This window comes from Callospermophilus lateralis, chromosome 11 (assembly GCF_048772815.1).
Source record: "Callospermophilus lateralis isolate mCalLat2 chromosome 11, mCalLat2.hap1, whole genome shotgun sequence".
NCBI lineage: Eukaryota > Metazoa > Chordata > Mammalia > Rodentia > Sciuridae > Callospermophilus > Callospermophilus lateralis.
The window spans coordinates 32,633,530-32,653,462 of NC_135315.1; the positions used below are offsets into that span (position 1 = coordinate 32,633,530).

General features: G+C 40.6%; 1 protein-coding gene, 2 non-coding genes and 2 pseudogenes across 3 annotated transcripts in view; all 5 read right to left on the reverse strand.

Moving 5' to 3' along the window:
- Positions 1-15,691, reverse strand: part of Tex14 (testis expressed 14, intercellular bridge forming factor) — a 76,104-nt gene extending 60,413 nt beyond the window's left edge. The window contains exons 1-2 of the mRNA XM_076870244.1: positions 15,637-15,691; positions 15,413-15,549 (exon numbers count right to left, since the gene is read on the reverse strand). Coding sequence (XP_076726359.1) covers positions 15,413-15,548 — 136 coding nt within the window. The 5' untranslated portion in view covers position 15,549; positions 15,637-15,691. The remainder of the gene's footprint in view (positions 1-15,412; positions 15,550-15,636) is intronic.
- LOC143411136 (small nucleolar RNA U3) lies at positions 1,279-1,494 on the reverse strand. The gene has a single exon (XR_013092835.1). It is a non-coding gene; the product is annotated as a small nucleolar RNA U3 (small nucleolar RNA).
- On the reverse strand, positions 5,708-5,921 carry LOC143411139 (small nucleolar RNA U3). Its single transcript, XR_013092838.1, has one exon. It is a non-coding gene; the product is annotated as a small nucleolar RNA U3 (small nucleolar RNA).
- On the reverse strand, positions 7,229-7,413 carry LOC143411143 (small nucleolar RNA U3; annotated as a pseudogene).
- A 3,403-nt stretch (positions 15,692-19,094) lies between the features above and the next one.
- LOC143409240 (zinc finger protein 644 pseudogene) lies at positions 19,095-19,510 on the reverse strand (annotated as a pseudogene).
- Positions 19,511-19,933: the final 423 nt, after the last annotated feature.

Genomic DNA, 19,933 nt, shown 5'->3' on the forward strand with positions numbered 1-19,933 from the left:
AAAATGTTTCAAAAACTGCACTGAAATAATACACTCTGGTATTATTTTCTAAAAAAGAAAGAATGAAAGAAATTAAGGCTGGAGTGGTAGCACATGCCTTTAAACCCAGCGACTCAGGGAGGCTGAAAAGCAGAATTCCAAATTTGATGTAAATCTCAATTTACTGAGGGCCTAAACAATCTAGTTGAGCCACTGACTGAAAAAAATAAAATGAGTTAAAGATAGGCGTCAGCGTTGTGCATGCCTCTGGGTTCAAGTCCAATACCAAAAAGGACAACAAAAAAAAGTAAGTATGGGGTTGGGGTTGTGGCTCAGTGTTAGAGCATTCATTCAGGGCATGTGGGAGGCACGGCATTAAATAAATAAATAAATGCATTGTATTATTGTATTGTTTCCATCCACACCTAAAAAATAAATATTAAAATAAAAAAATAAATAAAGGTAATAAAAAAGGAAATTAATTTTTAAAACACTCAGTAAAAAAAGTCTTGCCTTCATCAGAAACCACTCTTCATCTAAAAAATAATATTTCAAGTGTGGCCAGGAGAGATGAATCAACCTGTAGATCGAACAACATACTGTACATTCAAAACCCAACTTAAGGGGCTGGGGATGTGGCTCAAGCGGTAGCAAGCTCGCCTAGCATGCCTCGGTCCATCCTCAGCACCACATACAAAGATGTTGTGTCCCCCCAAAACTAAAAAATATTAAAAAGTCTCTCTTTTAAAAAAAAAAAAAAAGTGAATCATCTTCTCTCCCACTTTCTGTAGATAGAATAACAATAAATTAAAAACAAACAAACAACGCCCAACTTAAAAATAAGGTTTAAAAAGGAAACGCTGGGGCTGGGGATGTGGCTCAAGCTATAGCGCGCTCGCCTGGAATGCGTGCGGCCCAGGTTCGATCCTCAGCACCACATACAAAGATGTTGTATAATATTAAAATTCTCTCTCCTAAAAAAAAAAAAAAAAACAAAACTGTGTAACCTAACCATAAAAACCCCATGATGGCAGGCGAGATAGCCCACGCCACTAATGCCAGAGAACTGGGAGCCTAAGACAGAAAGATAACTATTCCAAACCAGCCTCAGCAAAAGCCAAGCACTAAGCGATCCCAGTGTAAACCCCACAAAGCTTCCCTACCCGCGAGAACAACAGTGTTTCCTAATAAACTACCCTTGCCCCCCAAAAGACTAACCAACAGTAACACACACACACACACACAAAAAAAAAACCCTCATTACACCTACACTTTAAAACAGCAAGTAAAAAAACGGAAACCACTCAGACTGCGTTCCCTTCCTCTTACTCTCCTAAAAGAAGAGAAGAACGATCATCAATGGCAAGAGGCAGTTGCAGTAAAGCAACACCAAATGCCTGCTTCACGCTCAGAAGGGAACGCTACAGCTCCTCCTCGTGGTTTTCGGTACTCTACACGATCAGAGAAACTTCTCTAGTAACGAACTATAGAAATGATCCCTGAAAGTATAGTCTTAACATTCATTCCCCTTCCTTTCCCGAGTGCATGAAACACACACACATTTTGCTGATGGTGAATTGGTCTTACAGCACCAGACTTCTAAAACGTATATTGGCAGATGTTTTCTAAAGAAAATCTTTCTAATACAATAGTAATGTAAAGCGGTTTGAATACGCTTTTGAGTTTTCAAAGACATTACAAACTGGCACATTAATTAACATTTGGTTGTTAAAGAGCCAATCACACGCCAGTTATTTCCAGTCCCGCCCCAGTGCCGCTAGGAAACATTTTTTACCCACTGACGAGTGCTGACGTCTACCAAGCGCGCCGGAGTCCCGGCAACCGTCGCAATCATAACTCGTTTTGGACCCGTGGTCGAAGCTATGAGACTTCACCAGAAAAACGAAACAATTTTAAGAGTGAAAGCGATAATCCAGAGCCAAAGGCTCAGACACCTGCACAGCCCTATTTTAAAATTTTTATCCTGTTATCAAAATACCAGGGAACCGGGCGTGGTGGAGTTCGCCTGTATTAGCAGCCACTCAAAAGCAGAGGCAGGAGGATGGCAAGTTCAAGGCCAGGTTCAGAAATTTAGGGAGACTCTGTCTCGAAACGAAAAGTAAAAGGGCTGGGATGTAGTTCGGTGGTAGACCGCCCCTGTTTTCAATCCCCAGTACCAAAACACACAAAATAAAAAACAGGAATAAGCGTCGTGTGAGGCCCATGAGAAGCTCATTGATGTGCATAGTTTCCGAAGAGTTCACGGTGAGCACTGTCTTTCGACAAACCAAACTCCCAAAATTAGATTGACTCTGGTGTGTCTTAATGCTTTGCTATACATGAAAATGATTTCTGAAGAAGCTTGATCCTTAATTTGGGTCTTTTTACTGGCAAAGGTAGGCTAACCAATAACTTGGGTAGCACTGATCCAATGGCACCTCAGCCAGAGGTGTAGTCAAGTAGATGAATGAAATTTCTGTGCTATAGCCAAACCTTATAAAAATAGAACCGATAATCTGTGAACACAGCAAGATATGCCCTGATAGCAGCTAAAATTTGACTGTGATGGGTAACCTATCCCTTCCCTGCCTGAACTTCATTTTGTGGTGCACAGTCATCTTCACTACAGTGTTGACTCTGTTTTGTCAATTTCTGTTCATAAGTTTCTGGGGGGGGGGTAATCTTTCTGTTTGTCTGAAGGAATAATGGTATTTTCACAAATATTTGAAATGAAAACCATGCACACACAGAGATACCAAAGATGTATTATTTTGTTTTTTTTCCCCCCAAGGAATTTTCTACAAACAACATGGTTTCTGTTTAAATGAACAGGTCAATGTATTATTCCTCTGCTGTAAGCTTCTGTGGCTCCCCATCTCCTAGGTTAAAACAAAACTTTTCTACAGCCTTAGAAGGCCTTGCATAAACTGGTCCACACTCACCTCCTTAGTTTTCTTTGTACCCCACTTCTCTCACTCTATCTACACTGGCCATATAGTTTCTCATACTCATCATATTTTCTTCTGCCAGGAAGTCATTACAAACTGTTCTGACAGACATTTCCCTCCAACCTCCAAACCCCAACATCATTATTTAGACATCTAACCAAGTGCTATTGTCTCCAAATCTTTCCTCAACCTCCTTAGATCATTCTATATGTTGATTATTTGATTAATGCCTATAACCTGCATGAGACTTTTAAGTTCCAGAAGGGCAGGGACTGTGCATAGTTTTACATTCACAATATCTCAAGCACCTAGTATTAAATGAATAAATCCAAGAGCATAGAATAGGGCTAGATAGGGCTGGTTAACATTATATTATTAGCCATTCTTAAACTGGGGAGGGGATGAGTCAACAAAGATACTACCCAATGTGAAGGGTTTAAGGTCAGCCCTGAGGTCTACTAACATCTTAAGAGAAGATTGAGGGTGGGGAAAGGGGGAACAAACAGAGATGGGAGGAAACACAGAAAGTGGGTCGTGGTGGCAAAAGAAGCAAGACTTCCAAAAAGGAGGATCAGTTAGTGTTGACACCAGAGACATCCAGTAAGAAGAAGCAGTGTTCATGGTGAGAGCAGTGCTAGCAGGGTTTATATTTCTTACTGCTCAGGGATTGCTGTTACCAAGTATATGTGGTATATTTGTGTCCCCTATTAGAGTGTCTCCCCTGCTCTAGAGGAACTGCCAAATGTATCTCCTTAATTTCAGTACCTGGTATCTGTCCAACACAAACAAGCCTAACAGTAGAGAACAACAAAGAATAGTGAGGGAAGCCAGGTATTGTAATGCACACGTAGAATCCCAGCAAGTTACTAGGGATACCGAGGCAGGAAGATGACAAGTTTCAGGCCAGCCTAGCCAACTAGGCAAGACCTGTCTCAAAATAAAGCGCTGGGCGTGGTGGCACATGTGTGTAATCCCAGTAATTTCAAAGGCTGAGGCAGGAGGATTACCAACCTCAGCAATTTAGCAAGGCCCTAAACAATTAAGCAAGACCCTGTCTCAAAATAAAATATAAGGAGTCCACCGCGCGACCAGCACGCTGGTTTCATACAAGAGGTTTGTAGCATAGAAGTTAACTAGTGAGATCAAAATAAACACACGAGACTCAATTACCTTTTTCTTTGACCAGGTCCCAGACGGCCCTCCCTCTGGCTCTCGCCTCAAACCACCCGGTGGGACAGCAAGGCTTACTCAGGACTAGCAGGAGAGAGAGAGAGCGAGCATGCCAGAGAGTGGCCTTTTATTGGGGAACAAGAAATTCAGGGGAGGGCTGGGGATGTGGCTCAAGCGGTAGCGCGCTTGCCTGGCATGCGTGCGGCCCGGGTTCGATCCTCAGCACCACATACAAACAAAGATGTTGTGTCCGCCAATAACTAAAAAATAAATATTAAAAAGCTCTCTTTTTCTCTCTCTCTAAAAAAAAAAAAAAAAGAAGAAAGAAAAGAAATTCAGGGGAAAATTCCATCCAATGAAGGTCGAGGGGGGCAGCATTCCAAGGTCAGGGTCAGTGATTGGTCTCAGGGTCAATGGTCAGTCACACCCCGACACAGACAGGCTCTCGCACCTGGAGAGGGTGGGGATAGCTCCAACACAGTTTGGCCAGAACGCCTCACACCCAATCAGGGAGGTGCCCAATCACGTGTGAGAATGGCTTCCCACAAAGAAGGGCATGGTGACACAAGCCTGTAATCCCAGTGGCTAGGGAGGCTGAGGCAGGAGGATCATGAGTTCAAAGCCAGCCCCCACAAAAAGTGAGGCACTAAGCAACTCAATGAGAACCTGTCTTGAAATTAAATATAAAATTGGGCTGGGGATATGGCTCAGTGGTCGAGTGCCCCTGAGTTCAATCCCCAGTACCCCCCAAAATAAAATAAAATATTAAAAAGCATTGGATGTGGTTTGTGGTTTTAAGCACCCATGGGCTCGATCCCTGGTAGAAATAAATAAATAAATAAATAAATGAAGCTGTAGGTGTAGCTCAGTGTTAAAGTGTCCCTGGGATCAATCCAGTCCTGCAAAACAGAAACAAACAAATGAAAAGAATGGGAAGACCTCTCCATGGATGTCTGATGTTTTGCTTATTGTGGGAACAAAGTACTAACTACACTTTGATCTTTTTGTAAACTTTGGAAGACATAGAATCCTCATTAGGGCAAAGTGAATACATGCTTACTGTCCAATAAAATAAAGATAATTTTCCCTCTGCAGCAAAGGATATACTGTCTATTATAAAGGTTCCATGTTCCTTAACCTCAAGGTTCCTTTACTGTAAAACAACCCATTACATATACAATATCATCTGGTTCTCTTTGCTTGGCTCTATAAGAAACTGGGGTTAGAGGAACTAAACACAAAAATTATATTCTGGCTATTGTAACAAACTATCATTCATCTCTGACCCAGGCATCTCATCTTTTATACCAGCAACCATAAACCTATAGCAGGCTAACATATAAACTCCGGTGTGCGTAAAATATCAGGTATTCAGCAGGATCTCAGATCTGAGGGCAATCAGAGGAACCCTATTGAAACCCAAGAAAGAAAAAGGAAAAAAAAAAAAAGGGAGGAAAAGAAACATAGTTTGAAAAAAAAAATCACTACCCTTACAACTTCACAACTAAACAATTCCTTTAAAGATTTCTTATAAGTACTAGAGACGAAGCTGTGATGTTACCAAGCCTAAATGAAAACTACTGCTACCTTTGAAAACTTTTGCAACAGAAACCACTCAGACAGTGTTCTCTCCCTCTTAATCTCCAAAGAGAATTAAGAACGATCATCAATGGCAAAGGGTAGTTACAATAAAGTAACACCCAGAGCCAGCTTCACGCTCAGAAGAGACCACTCAGCTCTTCCTCGTGGTTTCCGGTACCCTACACGATCAGAGAAACTTCTCTAGTAACATACTATAGAAATGATCCCTGAAAGTATAGTCTTAACCTACATCCACCGGGCCCTGCAGGGTCTACCATGATTACTCACTTTTAGATGAAGATGAGGTAGGTTTCCCCTCCTCCCCGCCCCCATTTCTAATTCCACTATAAATCATAAAACACACTTTGCACTACAGTATTTTCAAACACTGTCATTCTACAACACAGTTTAACGTTCTAGATGAAAATATAAGTTTTTAAAAAAAGTTTTCAACACCTATCCAGCTAAATTAACATAATGACTAACGACAGCCAGTCACGACCTGGTTTTTAGAGCCAAGGAGGCGTTCTCTCCTTGGTTCTAAAAGTGGCCCCGCCCCTTACAGCTAAAAAGAAGGGCGGGCGTGGCCTGAGAATCTGGTTGCTGCTGGTGATTGGTAAATCAGAGCAGTTGCTCAAAACAGCTGCCTAAGAATTTAACTTTCAAGCACTAGTTAAGAGGCAGGTCACTGTGACCGTGGCAAGGAGGGGAATTGGGTGACTGAGACCCAACACTTGGAAAACAAAACCTTTTGTGTTTTGTGCCGTGTTTGCAATTACCGATCACTCTTTGAATATTAAAAATAAATCTAATTGTCTGGTAGGTTGGGCATTATTTCTTCCGTGAACAAATACGTGTGTCAACCATTAGGGTTGTATTAGGGGTTTTGGGTTTTGTTTTGTTTTTGAGAATTCTATTATAAAATTGATTTTTGCACACTCTATGCTGAGCTATATCACCAGCCCTTTTTATTTTGAGCAGGATCTGGCTAAATTGATTAGGCTGGCCTCCAACTTATTATCCTCTTGTCCCAGCCTCCCCAGTCCCTGGGATTACATGAATCCACCGCCATGCACAGCACATTAGCTACCATTTACTGACAGTCTGTCACATATTCAATATATATATTTTTTATTTTTAGTTGTAGATGGACACAATACCTTTATTTTACTTATTTACTTGTATGTGGTGCTGAGGATCAAATCCAGTGCCTCACATGTGCCAGACAAGCACTCTACCACTGAGCTACAATCTCAGCCCCTCAACAAAACTTTTTTTTTTTTGGGGGGGGGGGGGTCACTGGCATTAAACCCAGGGATACTTTACCACTGAACTATACCCCTGACCCTTTTTATTTGGAGACAGGTCTCACTAAATTGCTGAGGCTGGCCTCAAATGTGTGATCCTACTGCCACAGCCTTCCAAGTTAATGTCACTACAAGTATGTTCAAGAGTGCTTTACATGTAAAATATTAATCACCTCAGCTATATACCCAGAGAAACTCAGGCATGAAAAAACTAGGTAACTTGAATAAGGTCACAGCTGTTGATCAGAGCTGGTAGATCCCAAAAGAAAAGAATGATCATCAATGACAAACAACAGTTACAGCAAGGCAACATCAAGAGTTGGTTTCATGCTCGGGAGAAAGTTGCACCTCTTCCTTGTCATTTTCTTATATGTTTTAGAGAAATTTCTCTAGACTCAACTATAGAAATAGCCCATGAAGGCGGGCATGGTGGTGCACGCTTATAATCCCAGTGATTTGGAGGCTGAGGCAGGAGGATCACAAATTCAAGACCAACCTTAGCAACTTAGCGAGGTGAGAGGTGCTGGTGGCTGGGACTGTGGCTCAGTGGTAGAGTGCTGGCCTAGCATGTGTGAGGCACTGGGTTCAATCCTCACCAGGTAAATATTAATAAATAAAATAAAGGTATTATGTTCATCTACAACTAAAAATATTATTTTTAAAAAAAGTGCTAGGGATGTGGTTCAGTGGTTGAATGTCCCTGGCTTCAATCCCTGATACCAAAAATAAGTAAATAAATTAGTAATAAATAAATAAATGGCCCATGAAAATAGCCTTGACCTTGAAAGCACGGTCTTTACAGCTATATTGTTTTAACTGATGACAAGATTTTTCCACGTACTGTCGAAGAAATACCATATAAATATATTTTGAGGGTGTTGTTTTATATGCAATTTTCAAAAAAATATTCTGAATACTTCTGAAAGGTTTTTTTGGGGGGGTTCCGGGGATTGAACTCAGGGACATTCAACCACTGAGTCACATCTCCAGCTCTATTTTTTATTTTAGAGACAGGGTCTCACTGAGTTGCTCAGCATCTCCCATTGCTGAAGCTGGGGATGGGGGTAGGGGGGATGGAATATTACAGGTGTGCGCACCACCACGCCAGGCCTGAAAATTTCTAAAACACAATTTTTTTTCCTTTCTCTCTCTCTCTCTCTCTCTTTTTTTTTTTTTTCCCATAGTACTGGGGATTGAAGTCAGAGCCTCCCACCTACTAAGTATTCTACCACTGAAACACACTCCCAACCGTTTTAATCTCATTTTGAGTCAGGGATTTGATCTGCCTCAGTCTATGGTGTAGTGGGGATTACATCTCATGTATACCATCATGCCCAGCAAGACTTGTTATTAATTAGCCTATTACAGACTGTCAGGTTGGTGGCGGTGACTTAGGAACAAAGCACCAAGCAGCCCCTGGGTGAATGAAGCCTATCAGGCACCTAAGGAACTTCCTGTCAATCAGCAGGGTCTCCTGGCCAATCCTGGATCTCAGCCAGTTCCCCGGACCAACTCTAGAGCGACAAGGGACTCTAAAAATCCCTTTTCCTGTCCCAAGCCCTTCCTTTCCTCCCGTAAGCCCCATAAAATTCCAGTTCCATCCGGCCCCCATGAGGTTTCTCCTCAGGCCCTCTTCCTATCTGCTCTGCTCCCGCCCCTGGGAGTGACATCTCAATAAAGCCTCCTTTAGTGGTCTTTTTAAATATGCCTCCTTTTGGCTGCTGCCATTGCCTGACCTTACACAGACAAAAGTCAATTAGAAGCTAGGGACTTCTGTCCCTAAAAACACTAAACACTTTCTGACCTGTTTAAAGATAAAGGGTTTGTTTTGCCAAGAAGAAGCTTTTTAGTTTGAAACCATCCCATTTATTGATTCTTGATTTGACTTCTTGCGTTTTAGGAGTCTTGTTAAAGAAGTTGCTGATTATGAAGTAGATTGGGGTCTGCTTTTTTTCTATTAGGTACAGAGTCTCTGGCCTAACTCCTAGGTCCTTGATCCACTTTGAGTTGAGTTTTGTGCAAGGAAGAGACAAGAGGTTTAATTTCATTTTGCTGCATATAGATTTCCAGTTTTCCCAGCACTATTTGTTGAAGATGCTATCTTTTTTCCAATGTATGTTTTTGGCACCTTTGTCTGGTCTGAGATAACTGTATTTATTTGGGTTTGTCTCTGTGTCCTCTATTCAGTACCATTGGTCTACAAGTCTTTTTCAGTGCCAATACTGTGCTGTTTTTAAAGAAACAATTAATGAAGTGAAGAGAGAGCCTACAAAATGGGAGCAAATTTTTACCAAATGCACATCAGATAAAGCACTAATTTCCAGAATATATAAATAACTCAAAAAACTTAACAATAGGGCTGGGGATGTGGCTCAAGCAGTAGCGCGCTTGCCTGGCATGCGCAGGGCACTGGGTTTGATCCTCAGCACCACATAAAAATAAAATAAAGATGTTATATCCACTGAAAACTAAAAAATAAATATTAAAAAAACCTTAACAATAAAAAACAAATAACCCAATCAATAAATGGGCTAAGGAAATGAGCAAATACTTCATAGAAGAAGATATACAATCTATCAGCAAATTTATCAAAAATGTTCTACATCTCTAGCAATTAGAAAAATGCAAATCAAAACTACTCTAAGATTTCATCTCACTCCAGTCAGAATGGCAATTATCAAAAAATCAAGCAACAGTAAGTGTTGGTAAGGATGTGGGGGAAAAGGTACACTGATTCAGTGCTAGTGGGATTGAAAAATGGTACAACCACTCTGGAAAGCAGTACGGAGATACCTTAGAAAACTTGGAACAGAACCACCATTTGACTAGTTATCCCACTCTTCAGTCTATACCCAAAGGACTTAAAATCAGCACGATATAGAGATGCAGCCACTTCAATGTTTATAGCAGCTCATTTCACAATAGCTAAACTGTGAAAACAGGCTAGATGCCCTTTAATAGATGAATGGATAAAGAAACTGATATATACACATACACACACACACACACACACAATACACAATGGAATACTACTCAGCCTTAAAGAAGAATGAAATTAATGCATTTATGGGTAAATGAACATAATTAGAGAATATCAAGCTAAGTGAAGTAAGACAATCTGAAAAAAACTAAAGGCCAAAAGTTTTCTCTGATAAGTGGATACTGACCCATAATGGGCAGGGGGTAAGGGAAGAAGGGATGAACTTTGGATTGAGCAGAGGGGAGGAAGAAGAGGAGAGAGGGAGTGTGGGAGGAAAGATGGTGAATGATTTGGACATCATTACCCTTATGCACAAATGGTGTAACTCTACATCATACACAACCAGAGAAATGAAAAGTTGTATTCCATTTGTGTAAGAAGATAAAATAAAAATTGTTTTAAAAAATAAAAGATAAAGGGTAAGGGCTGGGGATGTGATTCAGTGGTATACCACTTTCCTAGCACGCATGAGTTCCTGGGTTTGATCCCCAGCACCACAAAAGGAAAAAATTTTAAAAATATCCTAAATTTTGGAAGTTAATAGGTAGATTAAAGTATCCATGTGCTGGACATGTGAGTATGTGTGGGAGGCCAACCCTACACGTGACTGAGATACACTCCCCGGCTGGGTGCTGAGGCTCTCAGTCACAGAAATGTGGCACCCTTCTTGGGTGCGAGGGTAGGTGTCTCGTGCATCGGTGTGTCTTGCTACAGCCCCATGGGTGAAGCTACACTCACCTGTTCCTTTGTAATATAACCCCTTGCCCTGTTTAGGATAGAATCTTCCACGGAAGTGCCTTGTGTGTGTCCCCTCCTCTTACCGTGCCCTTGGCTGTGGCCTATCCAGGTGTCAGTCAATCTGCTGACAGTGGACATCATGAAGATACTCAGCCCCCTGAAACCTGACCCCTTGCCTCATTTGAATAGCTTCTCTCAATAAAAGGCATCAGTGCGTGCTCTCGCTCTCTCTTTCTGCGGACCCTTAAGGTCAGAGGAGCTATCACAGCGACCCCAAAGAAAAAGGTCTTTGTGTCTCTTGTGTGGTTATTTTGTGCAGCCCAGTTAGCCCAGTTTAACTAGAGTGACCCCTGAGCCTTTTAGTCACGAGATCAGAAACCCGGCAAGTATGGACAGAAGAGACACTCTCTGGGGCTCATCTGGAAAACTTTTGTTTCTTTTTGTGTACTAGGGATTCAGCCCAAGGGCAATTATTGGTGAACCACATCCCCTAGTTCTGCCCTTTTTTGGGGGGTGCAGAGTGTACGACTGTAATCCCAGTGTCTCAGGAGGCTGAGGAAGGAGGATTGCAAGTTCAAAGCCATCCTCAGCAAATTAGTGAGGCCCTATGCAATTTAGTGAGACCCTGTCTCAAAATAAAAAAGGGCTAGGGAGGTAGCTCAGTGGTAAAACACCCCTGGGTTCAATCCCCAACTTCATATATACCCCAAATCCAGTCTAAATGTTACATTATTTTAAAAAATTATAATAATGGCCTGGTGTGGCTGCCAATGCCTATAATCCCAGGGGCTCTGGAGGATGAGGCAAGAGGATCTCAAGTTCAAAGCCAGCCTCAGCAATTTAGAGAGACCCTGTCACAAAATAAAAATAAAAACAGCTGGGGGATGCGACTCAATAGTAAAGTGCCCCTGGGTTCAATCCCTAACAACAACAACAACAACAAAAATACACACAATAATAATAAATAAAATAATAATGTTTCTGGTGAGTCTAGAAGAGAATCCAGTCCCTCTCCATATCCCCACCCCACCCCCAAAAAAAACTGGTTTAAATGAGATTTCTTTTGTTCATTTAAACAATAACAAAAGCAGCAGCAGCAAACATTTCTCCTATATTTTAATGTTCCCAGGTCCTCTACTAACTCCTTTACATGGATTACCTCATTTAGTCTTAGAAATAAGCAGTTGAAGAAAGGAAAATTTAGAAGTCTAAGTGGATTTCCCAATGCCAATCTCTGTCTTGTAGGTCCTTACCCTCAGTAAATGCTGTGTGTTTCAGTTAAGAGATAAGAAATTGTAGGGGAAAATTAATTTTAAAAAGACTTGAGAGTTTGGGGTCGTGGCTCAGTGGTAGAGCGCTTGCCTAGCATGCATGAGGCACTGGGTTTGATTCTCAGCACCACATAAATGTAAAATAAAGATAATGTGTCCACCTAAAACTAAAAAATAAATATTAAAAAAAAAAAGACTTGAGTGGGGGCTGTAGCTGTAGCCTATCATGCTTGAGGTCCTGGGTTTCAATCCTCAGCACTGAAAAAAAAAAAATTCAGGTTTCCTAAGCTCCCATTTACTAATCTCTCCTATCATACAAACCGTGGGTATACAGGCATCATGTGGCCCTCCTGGCATTACTCACTGGGAACTGGGGCTCAAATACAAAAATGACAATATTACTGTTGCTGGGACCAGTAAACTGCCTTTGTCTCTGACCTAGGAGTCCATTATCTTCTGCCAACATCCACAAAACTGATGGCTAAGTTGTCAGGAGAAAGGAGAAACACCTGGCAATGGCTTATGAAGCCCTGCATGTCCTGGCTTCCTCCCTGAGTCTCCACGACCCCGCCCCCCCGCCCCCCCCTTCTTTTCTGATGGAATCTGGGCCTCTAGCATGGTAAGCAAATCCACCACCACTGAGCTACATCCCAGTCCCTCCAACTTCATTATTCAGCTCACTTCTATTCTTGCCCCACAATTGTCCACTTTCTTTGAATCTGTCATATCCACTGTGCTCCAAAAGACCAAAAAAGGACTTTACCTGGTTGTTAACTTTCCTTGAAATGCTATTCCTTGCCCTTTTTCCTTGGTTAACAGTGTTTAAATCTTTAGCTCTTAGGGTTTCAGGTTCTCACACAGACCTCTCCTTTGCAGCACTTTTCACAGTTGTGATTTTAATTTTCTTTGCTTGATTATGTGATACTGTGTTTCTACCACTGAGCCACATCCCAGCCCTTTCTATTTTTTATTTTGACACAGGGTCTTGTTAAGTTGCCCAGGCTAGCCTTAAACTTGGGATCCTCCTGCCTCAGGCTCCCAAGTCACCATGCCTGACTTCAAGGCTACTTTTAGCAACTCCAAAGCTGAGATAGAGGTAAGAACCAATGACACAAAAAAGGGAATTGCTGGGGATGTAGCTCAGTGACAGAGTACTTTACTGACATGTGGGAGGCCCTAGGTTCTATCACCAGCACTGTAAGTAAGTAAATAAATAAATAAACAAACAAATAAATACATACAAAGGAGTAGGGTAGGAGACAAAGACCTTCTAACTTAGTTGATGCTTTCTGTAGCTTTGTGTTCATACTAAAGCTTACTCTTTTGTGCAAATTGTTAATAGATCATTCCAGTACCTCTACTACAGTACACAGCACCCTGCTGCAGGCCAATGCCCTCTCCTGTAGACTTCTTGCAACCCCTCAGCTCTTGTCCTCCAAGGTTCCACCTCTCTACTCTCTGTTGAAATTCTTCATTCATGAGTAAGATCCCTTTTGGCTCAGCTACCTTCTGTGCAATCTACATGCTCCAGCATACCCTCCATGCCTGATAGAAGTGTGGCTAATCAGTCTGCTAGTCTCCCTTGCTCATTCAGTCATCAAGGACTCTTCAATATAGATGGCTGATCTCATGACCTCTAAATTTCATAAACAAGTTCTCTGCATGTCACCTTGGAGGAAACTGGGAAAGGGTATCATAATTCAGCTGTTAAGCAGGCTGGAACTGATTGACTTTTTTTTTTTTTTAAGAAAGAGAATTTTTATTTATTTTTTTAGTTTTTCGGCGGACACAACATCTTTGTTTGTATGTGGTGCTGAGGATCGAACCTGGGCCGCACACATGCCAGGCAAGCCCGCTACCGCTTGAGCCACATCCCCAGCCCTCCCCTGAATTTCTTGTTCCCCAATAAAAGGCCACTCCCTGGCGTGCTTGCTCTCTCTCTCCTGCTAGTCCTGAGTAAGCCTTGCTGCCCCACCGGGTGGTTTGAGGCAAGAGCCAGAGGGAGGGCGGTCAGGCGAGCTCGCTACCGTTTGAGCCACATCCCCAGCCCCGGAACTGATTGATTAATTGATTGATTTTTTTAATTAGTTTGACAGTGCTGGGGATTATAACCAGGGGCATTTTACCATTGTGCTACATCCCCAGTCCTTTAAATTTTTTTTTTTTTTTTAATTTTGAGACAGGGTCTAAGTTGCCCAGGCTGGCCTCAACTTGTGATTCTCTTGCCTTAGCCTCCCAAGTCTCTGACATGACAGGTGTGTGCCACTGTACCTAGTCCAAGGATCATTTTAGCCATCTCATAAAAAGATCTGCATTAGAGGGGGAATGTGTTACTCCTGTTTTCCACTTTTGAACTTTACACATAATTCCCAGACACAGATGAAGTCCTGTTTCATATCCAATTATACCTGTTAACCCCATCCATACTCCAATTAAACATCAATAATTTATTTATTTATTGCTGAGCACAGTGGCATAAGCCTGTAATTCTAGCAACTTGAGAGGCTGAGGCAAAAGGATCACAAGTTCAAAGCCAGCTTCAGAAATTTGGGAAGGCCCTAAATTTAGCAAAATTAAAAAGGCCTGGGGGGCTGGGGTTGTGGCTCAGTGGCAGAGAGCTTGCCTAGCACGCATGAGGCACTGGACTGGATTCTCAGCACCACATACAAATAATTAAAATAAAGGTCCATCAACAACTTTAAACAAATAAAAAAAAAGGGCTGTGATGTAGCTCAGTGGTAAAGAGACCCTCACTACAATCTGCAGTATACTGCTCCCCGAAAAAAAAAAGTGGGGGGGGGGGCAGAAGAACAGCCTCCAAACAGGATTTAAGGCCTCCACTACTGAATAAAGACTGCATTGGTAGGAAACATTTCATTCCTAAATTAACTACTGGATTTCCCTTAGTATTTACTCATAGTTTTACAATGTCCTTAGATTTTCTTTAAACACTATTCAGAAATGTTGACTAAAGCCACTGTGGTGGTATATACCTATAAAGCTAGCTACTTGAAAGGCTGAGGGAGAAGGATCCCAAGTTCAAGGCCAGTCTGGGTAACTTAGCAAGACCACATCTAAAAATAAAAAATAAAAAGAAGTGGCTGGGCACAGTGGTGCATGCCTGTGATCCTAGCAGCTCAGGAGGCTGAAAATGAAGGATTGCAAGTTCAAAATCAGCCTCAGTAACTTGGCAAGGCCCTAAGCAACTTAGTGAGACCTTGTCTCAAAATAAAAAATAAAAAGGGCTGGGATGTGACTCAGTCCCAGGTGCCCCTGGGTTCAATTCCTTGTACCAAATATATAAGTAAATAAATAAAAATAAAAAGAGGCAGAGATGTAGTTCACTGGTAGATCACCCCTGGGTTCAATTCCCAGTACCAAAAAAGAAAAAAGAAAAAGTAGATTAAATTGCCCCTGCTATTTTAACACAGTACTTACCTTTCTTAAGAATTTTTTTCACTTTCACATAATTCCCTTGTTTGACATATTCATGAAGCTGAGCTTCCAAGGAGTCATTTCTTAAGGTACCAAGCCGAACAGGACAGGGGACTGGAAGATGAATAGCCCGAGACATCCTGTTTCAAAAGAGAGCATACTTATTCTAACTGAACCAAAAATACAAAGAAGCAAAATAGATTCTTTATATTTGGAAACCTGTTCACCTTCATTAATACAATTGTTCCTAAGTATCCAAAGGGGACTGGCTCCAGGACCCCTGCAGATAACAAAATCCACACATGTGGGCTGGGGTTGTGGCTCAGCAGTAGAGCACTGACCTTGCATATGCAAGGCCATGGGTTAGATCCTCAGCGCCACAAAAAAATAAATAAAACAAAGGTACTGTGTCCAATTACAACTAAAAAATAAATATTAAAAAAAATCCACAGATGCTCATGTCCCCTACATAAAATGGCACAGTACTTGTGTATAACCTATTTGCATCCTCCTGGTATTTTTGTTGGGGGGTAGGGGGTTACTGGGGATTTAACCCAGGGGAACTTAACCACTGAGCCACATCCCCAGCCCTTATTATTTTTTATTTTGAGACTAAGTTGCTTAGGGCCTTGCTAATTTGCTGAGGCTGGCCTGGCCTTGAATTTAGGATCCTCCTGCCTCAAACTCCCAAGTGGCTAGAATTCTCTCAGTATACTTTAAACCACCTCTAGATTATCTAGAACAACTAATACAATGTAAATCTATGTAAATAGTTATTATACTGTATTGTTTAGAAAATAATAATAATAATAATGATAAGCCTGTATAAATTTAGTACAGATGCAAGTTTTTAAAAATATTTTCTAGGGGCTAGGGATGTAGCTCAGTGGTAGAACACTTGCCTGGCATGCATGAAGCCTTGAATTTCATTTCAAGCACCACAAAAATAAATAATTTTCTATACAAGGTTGGTTGAATATAAGGATGTAGAATTCATGAATTCAGAGGGTCAACTGTAATGAAGAGGATTTTAGGGGAATAATTACAGAAACTCTATGAGATTAATGTTTATGCTCAATGTTACTGTTTTTTGTTTGTTTGTTGTTGTTGCTTTGGTACTTCGAAATGAAGCAAGGATACATTTATCAATAAGCTACATTCCTAGCCCTTTATTTTTATTTTGAGACAGGGTCTCCCTAAGTCACTTAGAGCCTCACTAAGTTGTTGAGACTAGTCTCAAACTTTCAATCCTTCTGCCTCAGTCTCTTGAGCTGATAGGATTACAAGCATGTACCATTGTGTCTGCCATTAATGTTATTTATTGTTAAAGAATAGGGGTTGGGGATATAGCTCATTTTGTAGAGTGCTTGCCTCACATGCACAAGGCCCTGGGTTCAATCCCCAGCACCAAAAAAGAATTGACCCAGGTGAGTTGCTGCAGGCTGGTAATCCCAGAATGTGGGAGGCTGAGGCAGGATGATTTTAAGTTTGAGGCCAGCTTGGGCAAGTTAGCAAGATCCTGTCTCAAAATAAAATTTAAAAAGTACTGAGACTGCTGGATATGGTTGCACATGCCTGTGATCCTGCAGCTCAGGATGCTGAGGCAGGAGGATCCCAAGTTCAAAGCCAGCCTCAGCAATTTAGCAAGAACCTAAGCAATTCAGTGAGACCCTGTTTCTAAAATATAAATATAATAGACAGACAGATAGATACAGATAGTTAGATAGATTTGTGTGTGTGTGTGTGTTGCTGGTGATTGAACCCAGGGCCTTGTACATGCAAGGAAAGCACTCTACCAACTGAGTTATATCTCCAGTCCCCTAATTTTTTTTCAAAATGGCTTGGGGAAGTTGCATAGTGGTTACATGTTCCTGGGTTCAATAGCCGGTACCAAAAAAAAAAAAAAAAAGGACTGGAATGTAGCTCAGTCATCTCCACAGTAGGCCTTGAACTTGGGAACTTGGGATCCTTTTTCTTAGCCTCAGAGTCATTGGGATTACAGACATGTGCCTCCCTCCTTCTGTCACAGGATGAAGCAGCAAGAAGACCCTCTTCAGAAGCTGGTCCCTCCAACTTGGTCTTCACAGCTTCTAGAACTGTGAGAAATAAACTTCTCTACTACAAATAACTAGTTTTCAGACATTTCATCATAGCAGCACAAAATGGGCTAAGACATCTACTGTGTGTTTCAAATGTGACAGGTAATGAGTAAAGCACCTAAAATTAGATCATTGCTACCACAATGTTTATAGTCTTGCAAGGCAGATAAGTGGCAATGTGTTATGTTCTACAGACAATAAGACAACTAAATCCCATTCACATAAATCCCCAAGAATGGATCTCAAGGGCTTCAAGCTATGTGGGGAAGCACAAAAGGTATGAAATGAGGTGAAGTAAAAGAAAAAGTCAAAAAGACTGATACATTTAATGGATCTTCAGCCAGGAGGCTCAGGGATTGTAGGTTACTGAAAAGTAACACTTTTGAGGGGTGGGGGGGTACTAGGATTGAACCCAGGGTGCTCTAACATAAGGTACTTTCCCAGCTAGTTATATATTTTTTTTCCATTCCTCACAGTACATTTATTTCAGTAATTCCGTTATGTCGGTTCTTAGCATGAGCATAGTGTTACACAATTTTCATACATATAATCACATCCAAAACAAGTTCTAAAATTTAAATTGTAAACATTTTCATGATATGTAGAAATATTTTAATTGGTGTATTAAGTTTTGGTAACTGATCAAATTTGGAAGATAATATAAATGAGAAAGCCTATTCTAAATTGTGTAGTGAGCATCATTTATTACATTTCTACAATGTTAAATAAAGTAAGAGGCAAACCTGTCCTGTAAGCATGTCAAATTTTAGGTAAAACACTAAAAAGAAACAAATCTGTTAACAAAAGGATGTCTTGCAATAAAGAACATTAGATTTTTAAAATCTATTATGATACAAAAATGTAAAGGGTAAATAGCATCTTTGTTGACAAAGTAGGAGGTAGCATGGATGCACCACTTTATTGTCTGAGAAATGCAACTGGAGTAAAGAATATTTCCTTACCACAAATAATTTCCAGGACTATGTACATATTTCTTTTAGAAATACTTGTTTAAACAAATCTCCCTCCACTTTTTAGTATTAAAAAAACTGTTCCATGTGATTGTAAAAAAACACTTACACATCTAGATAGAATAGTACTCTGCCCTATTTGAGTGAACAGTCTCAAACTATGAAGTACATGATATTTAATGCCCTAAGTTGAGTAAATTTAGTTAGCAAGTTCCTGGTATTATACAAAACACTAAATACATACAAACAAAATATAATATCTTATATTTCTATGCAAGTCTGTGGGGAATAAACAGAGCCTTGATTCTGGTAACACTGCAGAAAACATAATTTTCCAATAAGTCTGTCTATATGTATCCATGTGCAACATTTATAAATGGCTGCTTACATGTAAGGTCTTTTATTGAGTGAACATAGTTAACCAACAAAACTTAGTAAATCTTAAAAACACATCTTCCACTCTATATAAAATATATAGACTATTTACTGTTTTTAAGTGTTCAATTTGCTCTGATGTCACTGTAAATTCACTTTCCCCATTTTCCTGCTTTAGTATTTATAAACGGATAATTTATTGTGGCTTACAAAAAAAAAGAATTTAAAATTTACATCCAATTCAAATTTGCTATTTAAAAGGTTTCCTGGTTCTATGAAGCTGCTTCTGCCATTAGTAAAGAAAATGAAGTTTCTGTAATGGAAGCAGGCTTTTTAAGTAGTGATGTGACTTCCACCATGCCAGCTCCAGTTCGTGGAAGATTTGCGTTTACAATGTGTCCTTGTAAGTGCTTAATCCAGTCTTCTTGAACAGACAATGGTCCTCGAAAGACTAGGCCACAAAACCTGTATCGGAGAATGTAAACCTCGTCAGCACCATGAGGTAACTTTAACATTTTCTTTTTGCTTCCAGATCTTGACCTTGATTTCTTTTGTTTACAATCTAAGGCTAGATTTTGTCTTATTAACATCTTGCTGCAAGAACAATCTCATCCGAAATTAAATCCAATAGTTTGGTGCCGTGTGCGTCAAACCGGGGCGACGTTGGGAGCGCGCAGCTAGTTATATTTTTGATTTTGGGACAAGGTCTTGCTAAGTTGCTGAGGCTGGCCTTGAATTTGTGATCCTCCTGCCTCAGCCTCCCAAAACACTAGAATTAGCAACTGTGACATAGCAACCAACTGAAAAGTAACACTTCCTTGATTTATCCAGGGACTAAATGTGGAAAGTACTAAATTAAGTTCTTTATTTTTTTGGTATCTGTTAATATCCATGTCACTGACTATAAGCAGTATTCTAGTAATCCAACAGCATCACAACTTTTTGTTGTTGTTACTGGGGATTGAATTCAGGGGTGTTTACATTGATCTGAGTCCCTTTTATTTTTAATTTTGAGATAGGTCTTGCTAAATTGTTCAGGGCATCACTAAATTGCTGAAACTGGCCTCTAACTTGCAATC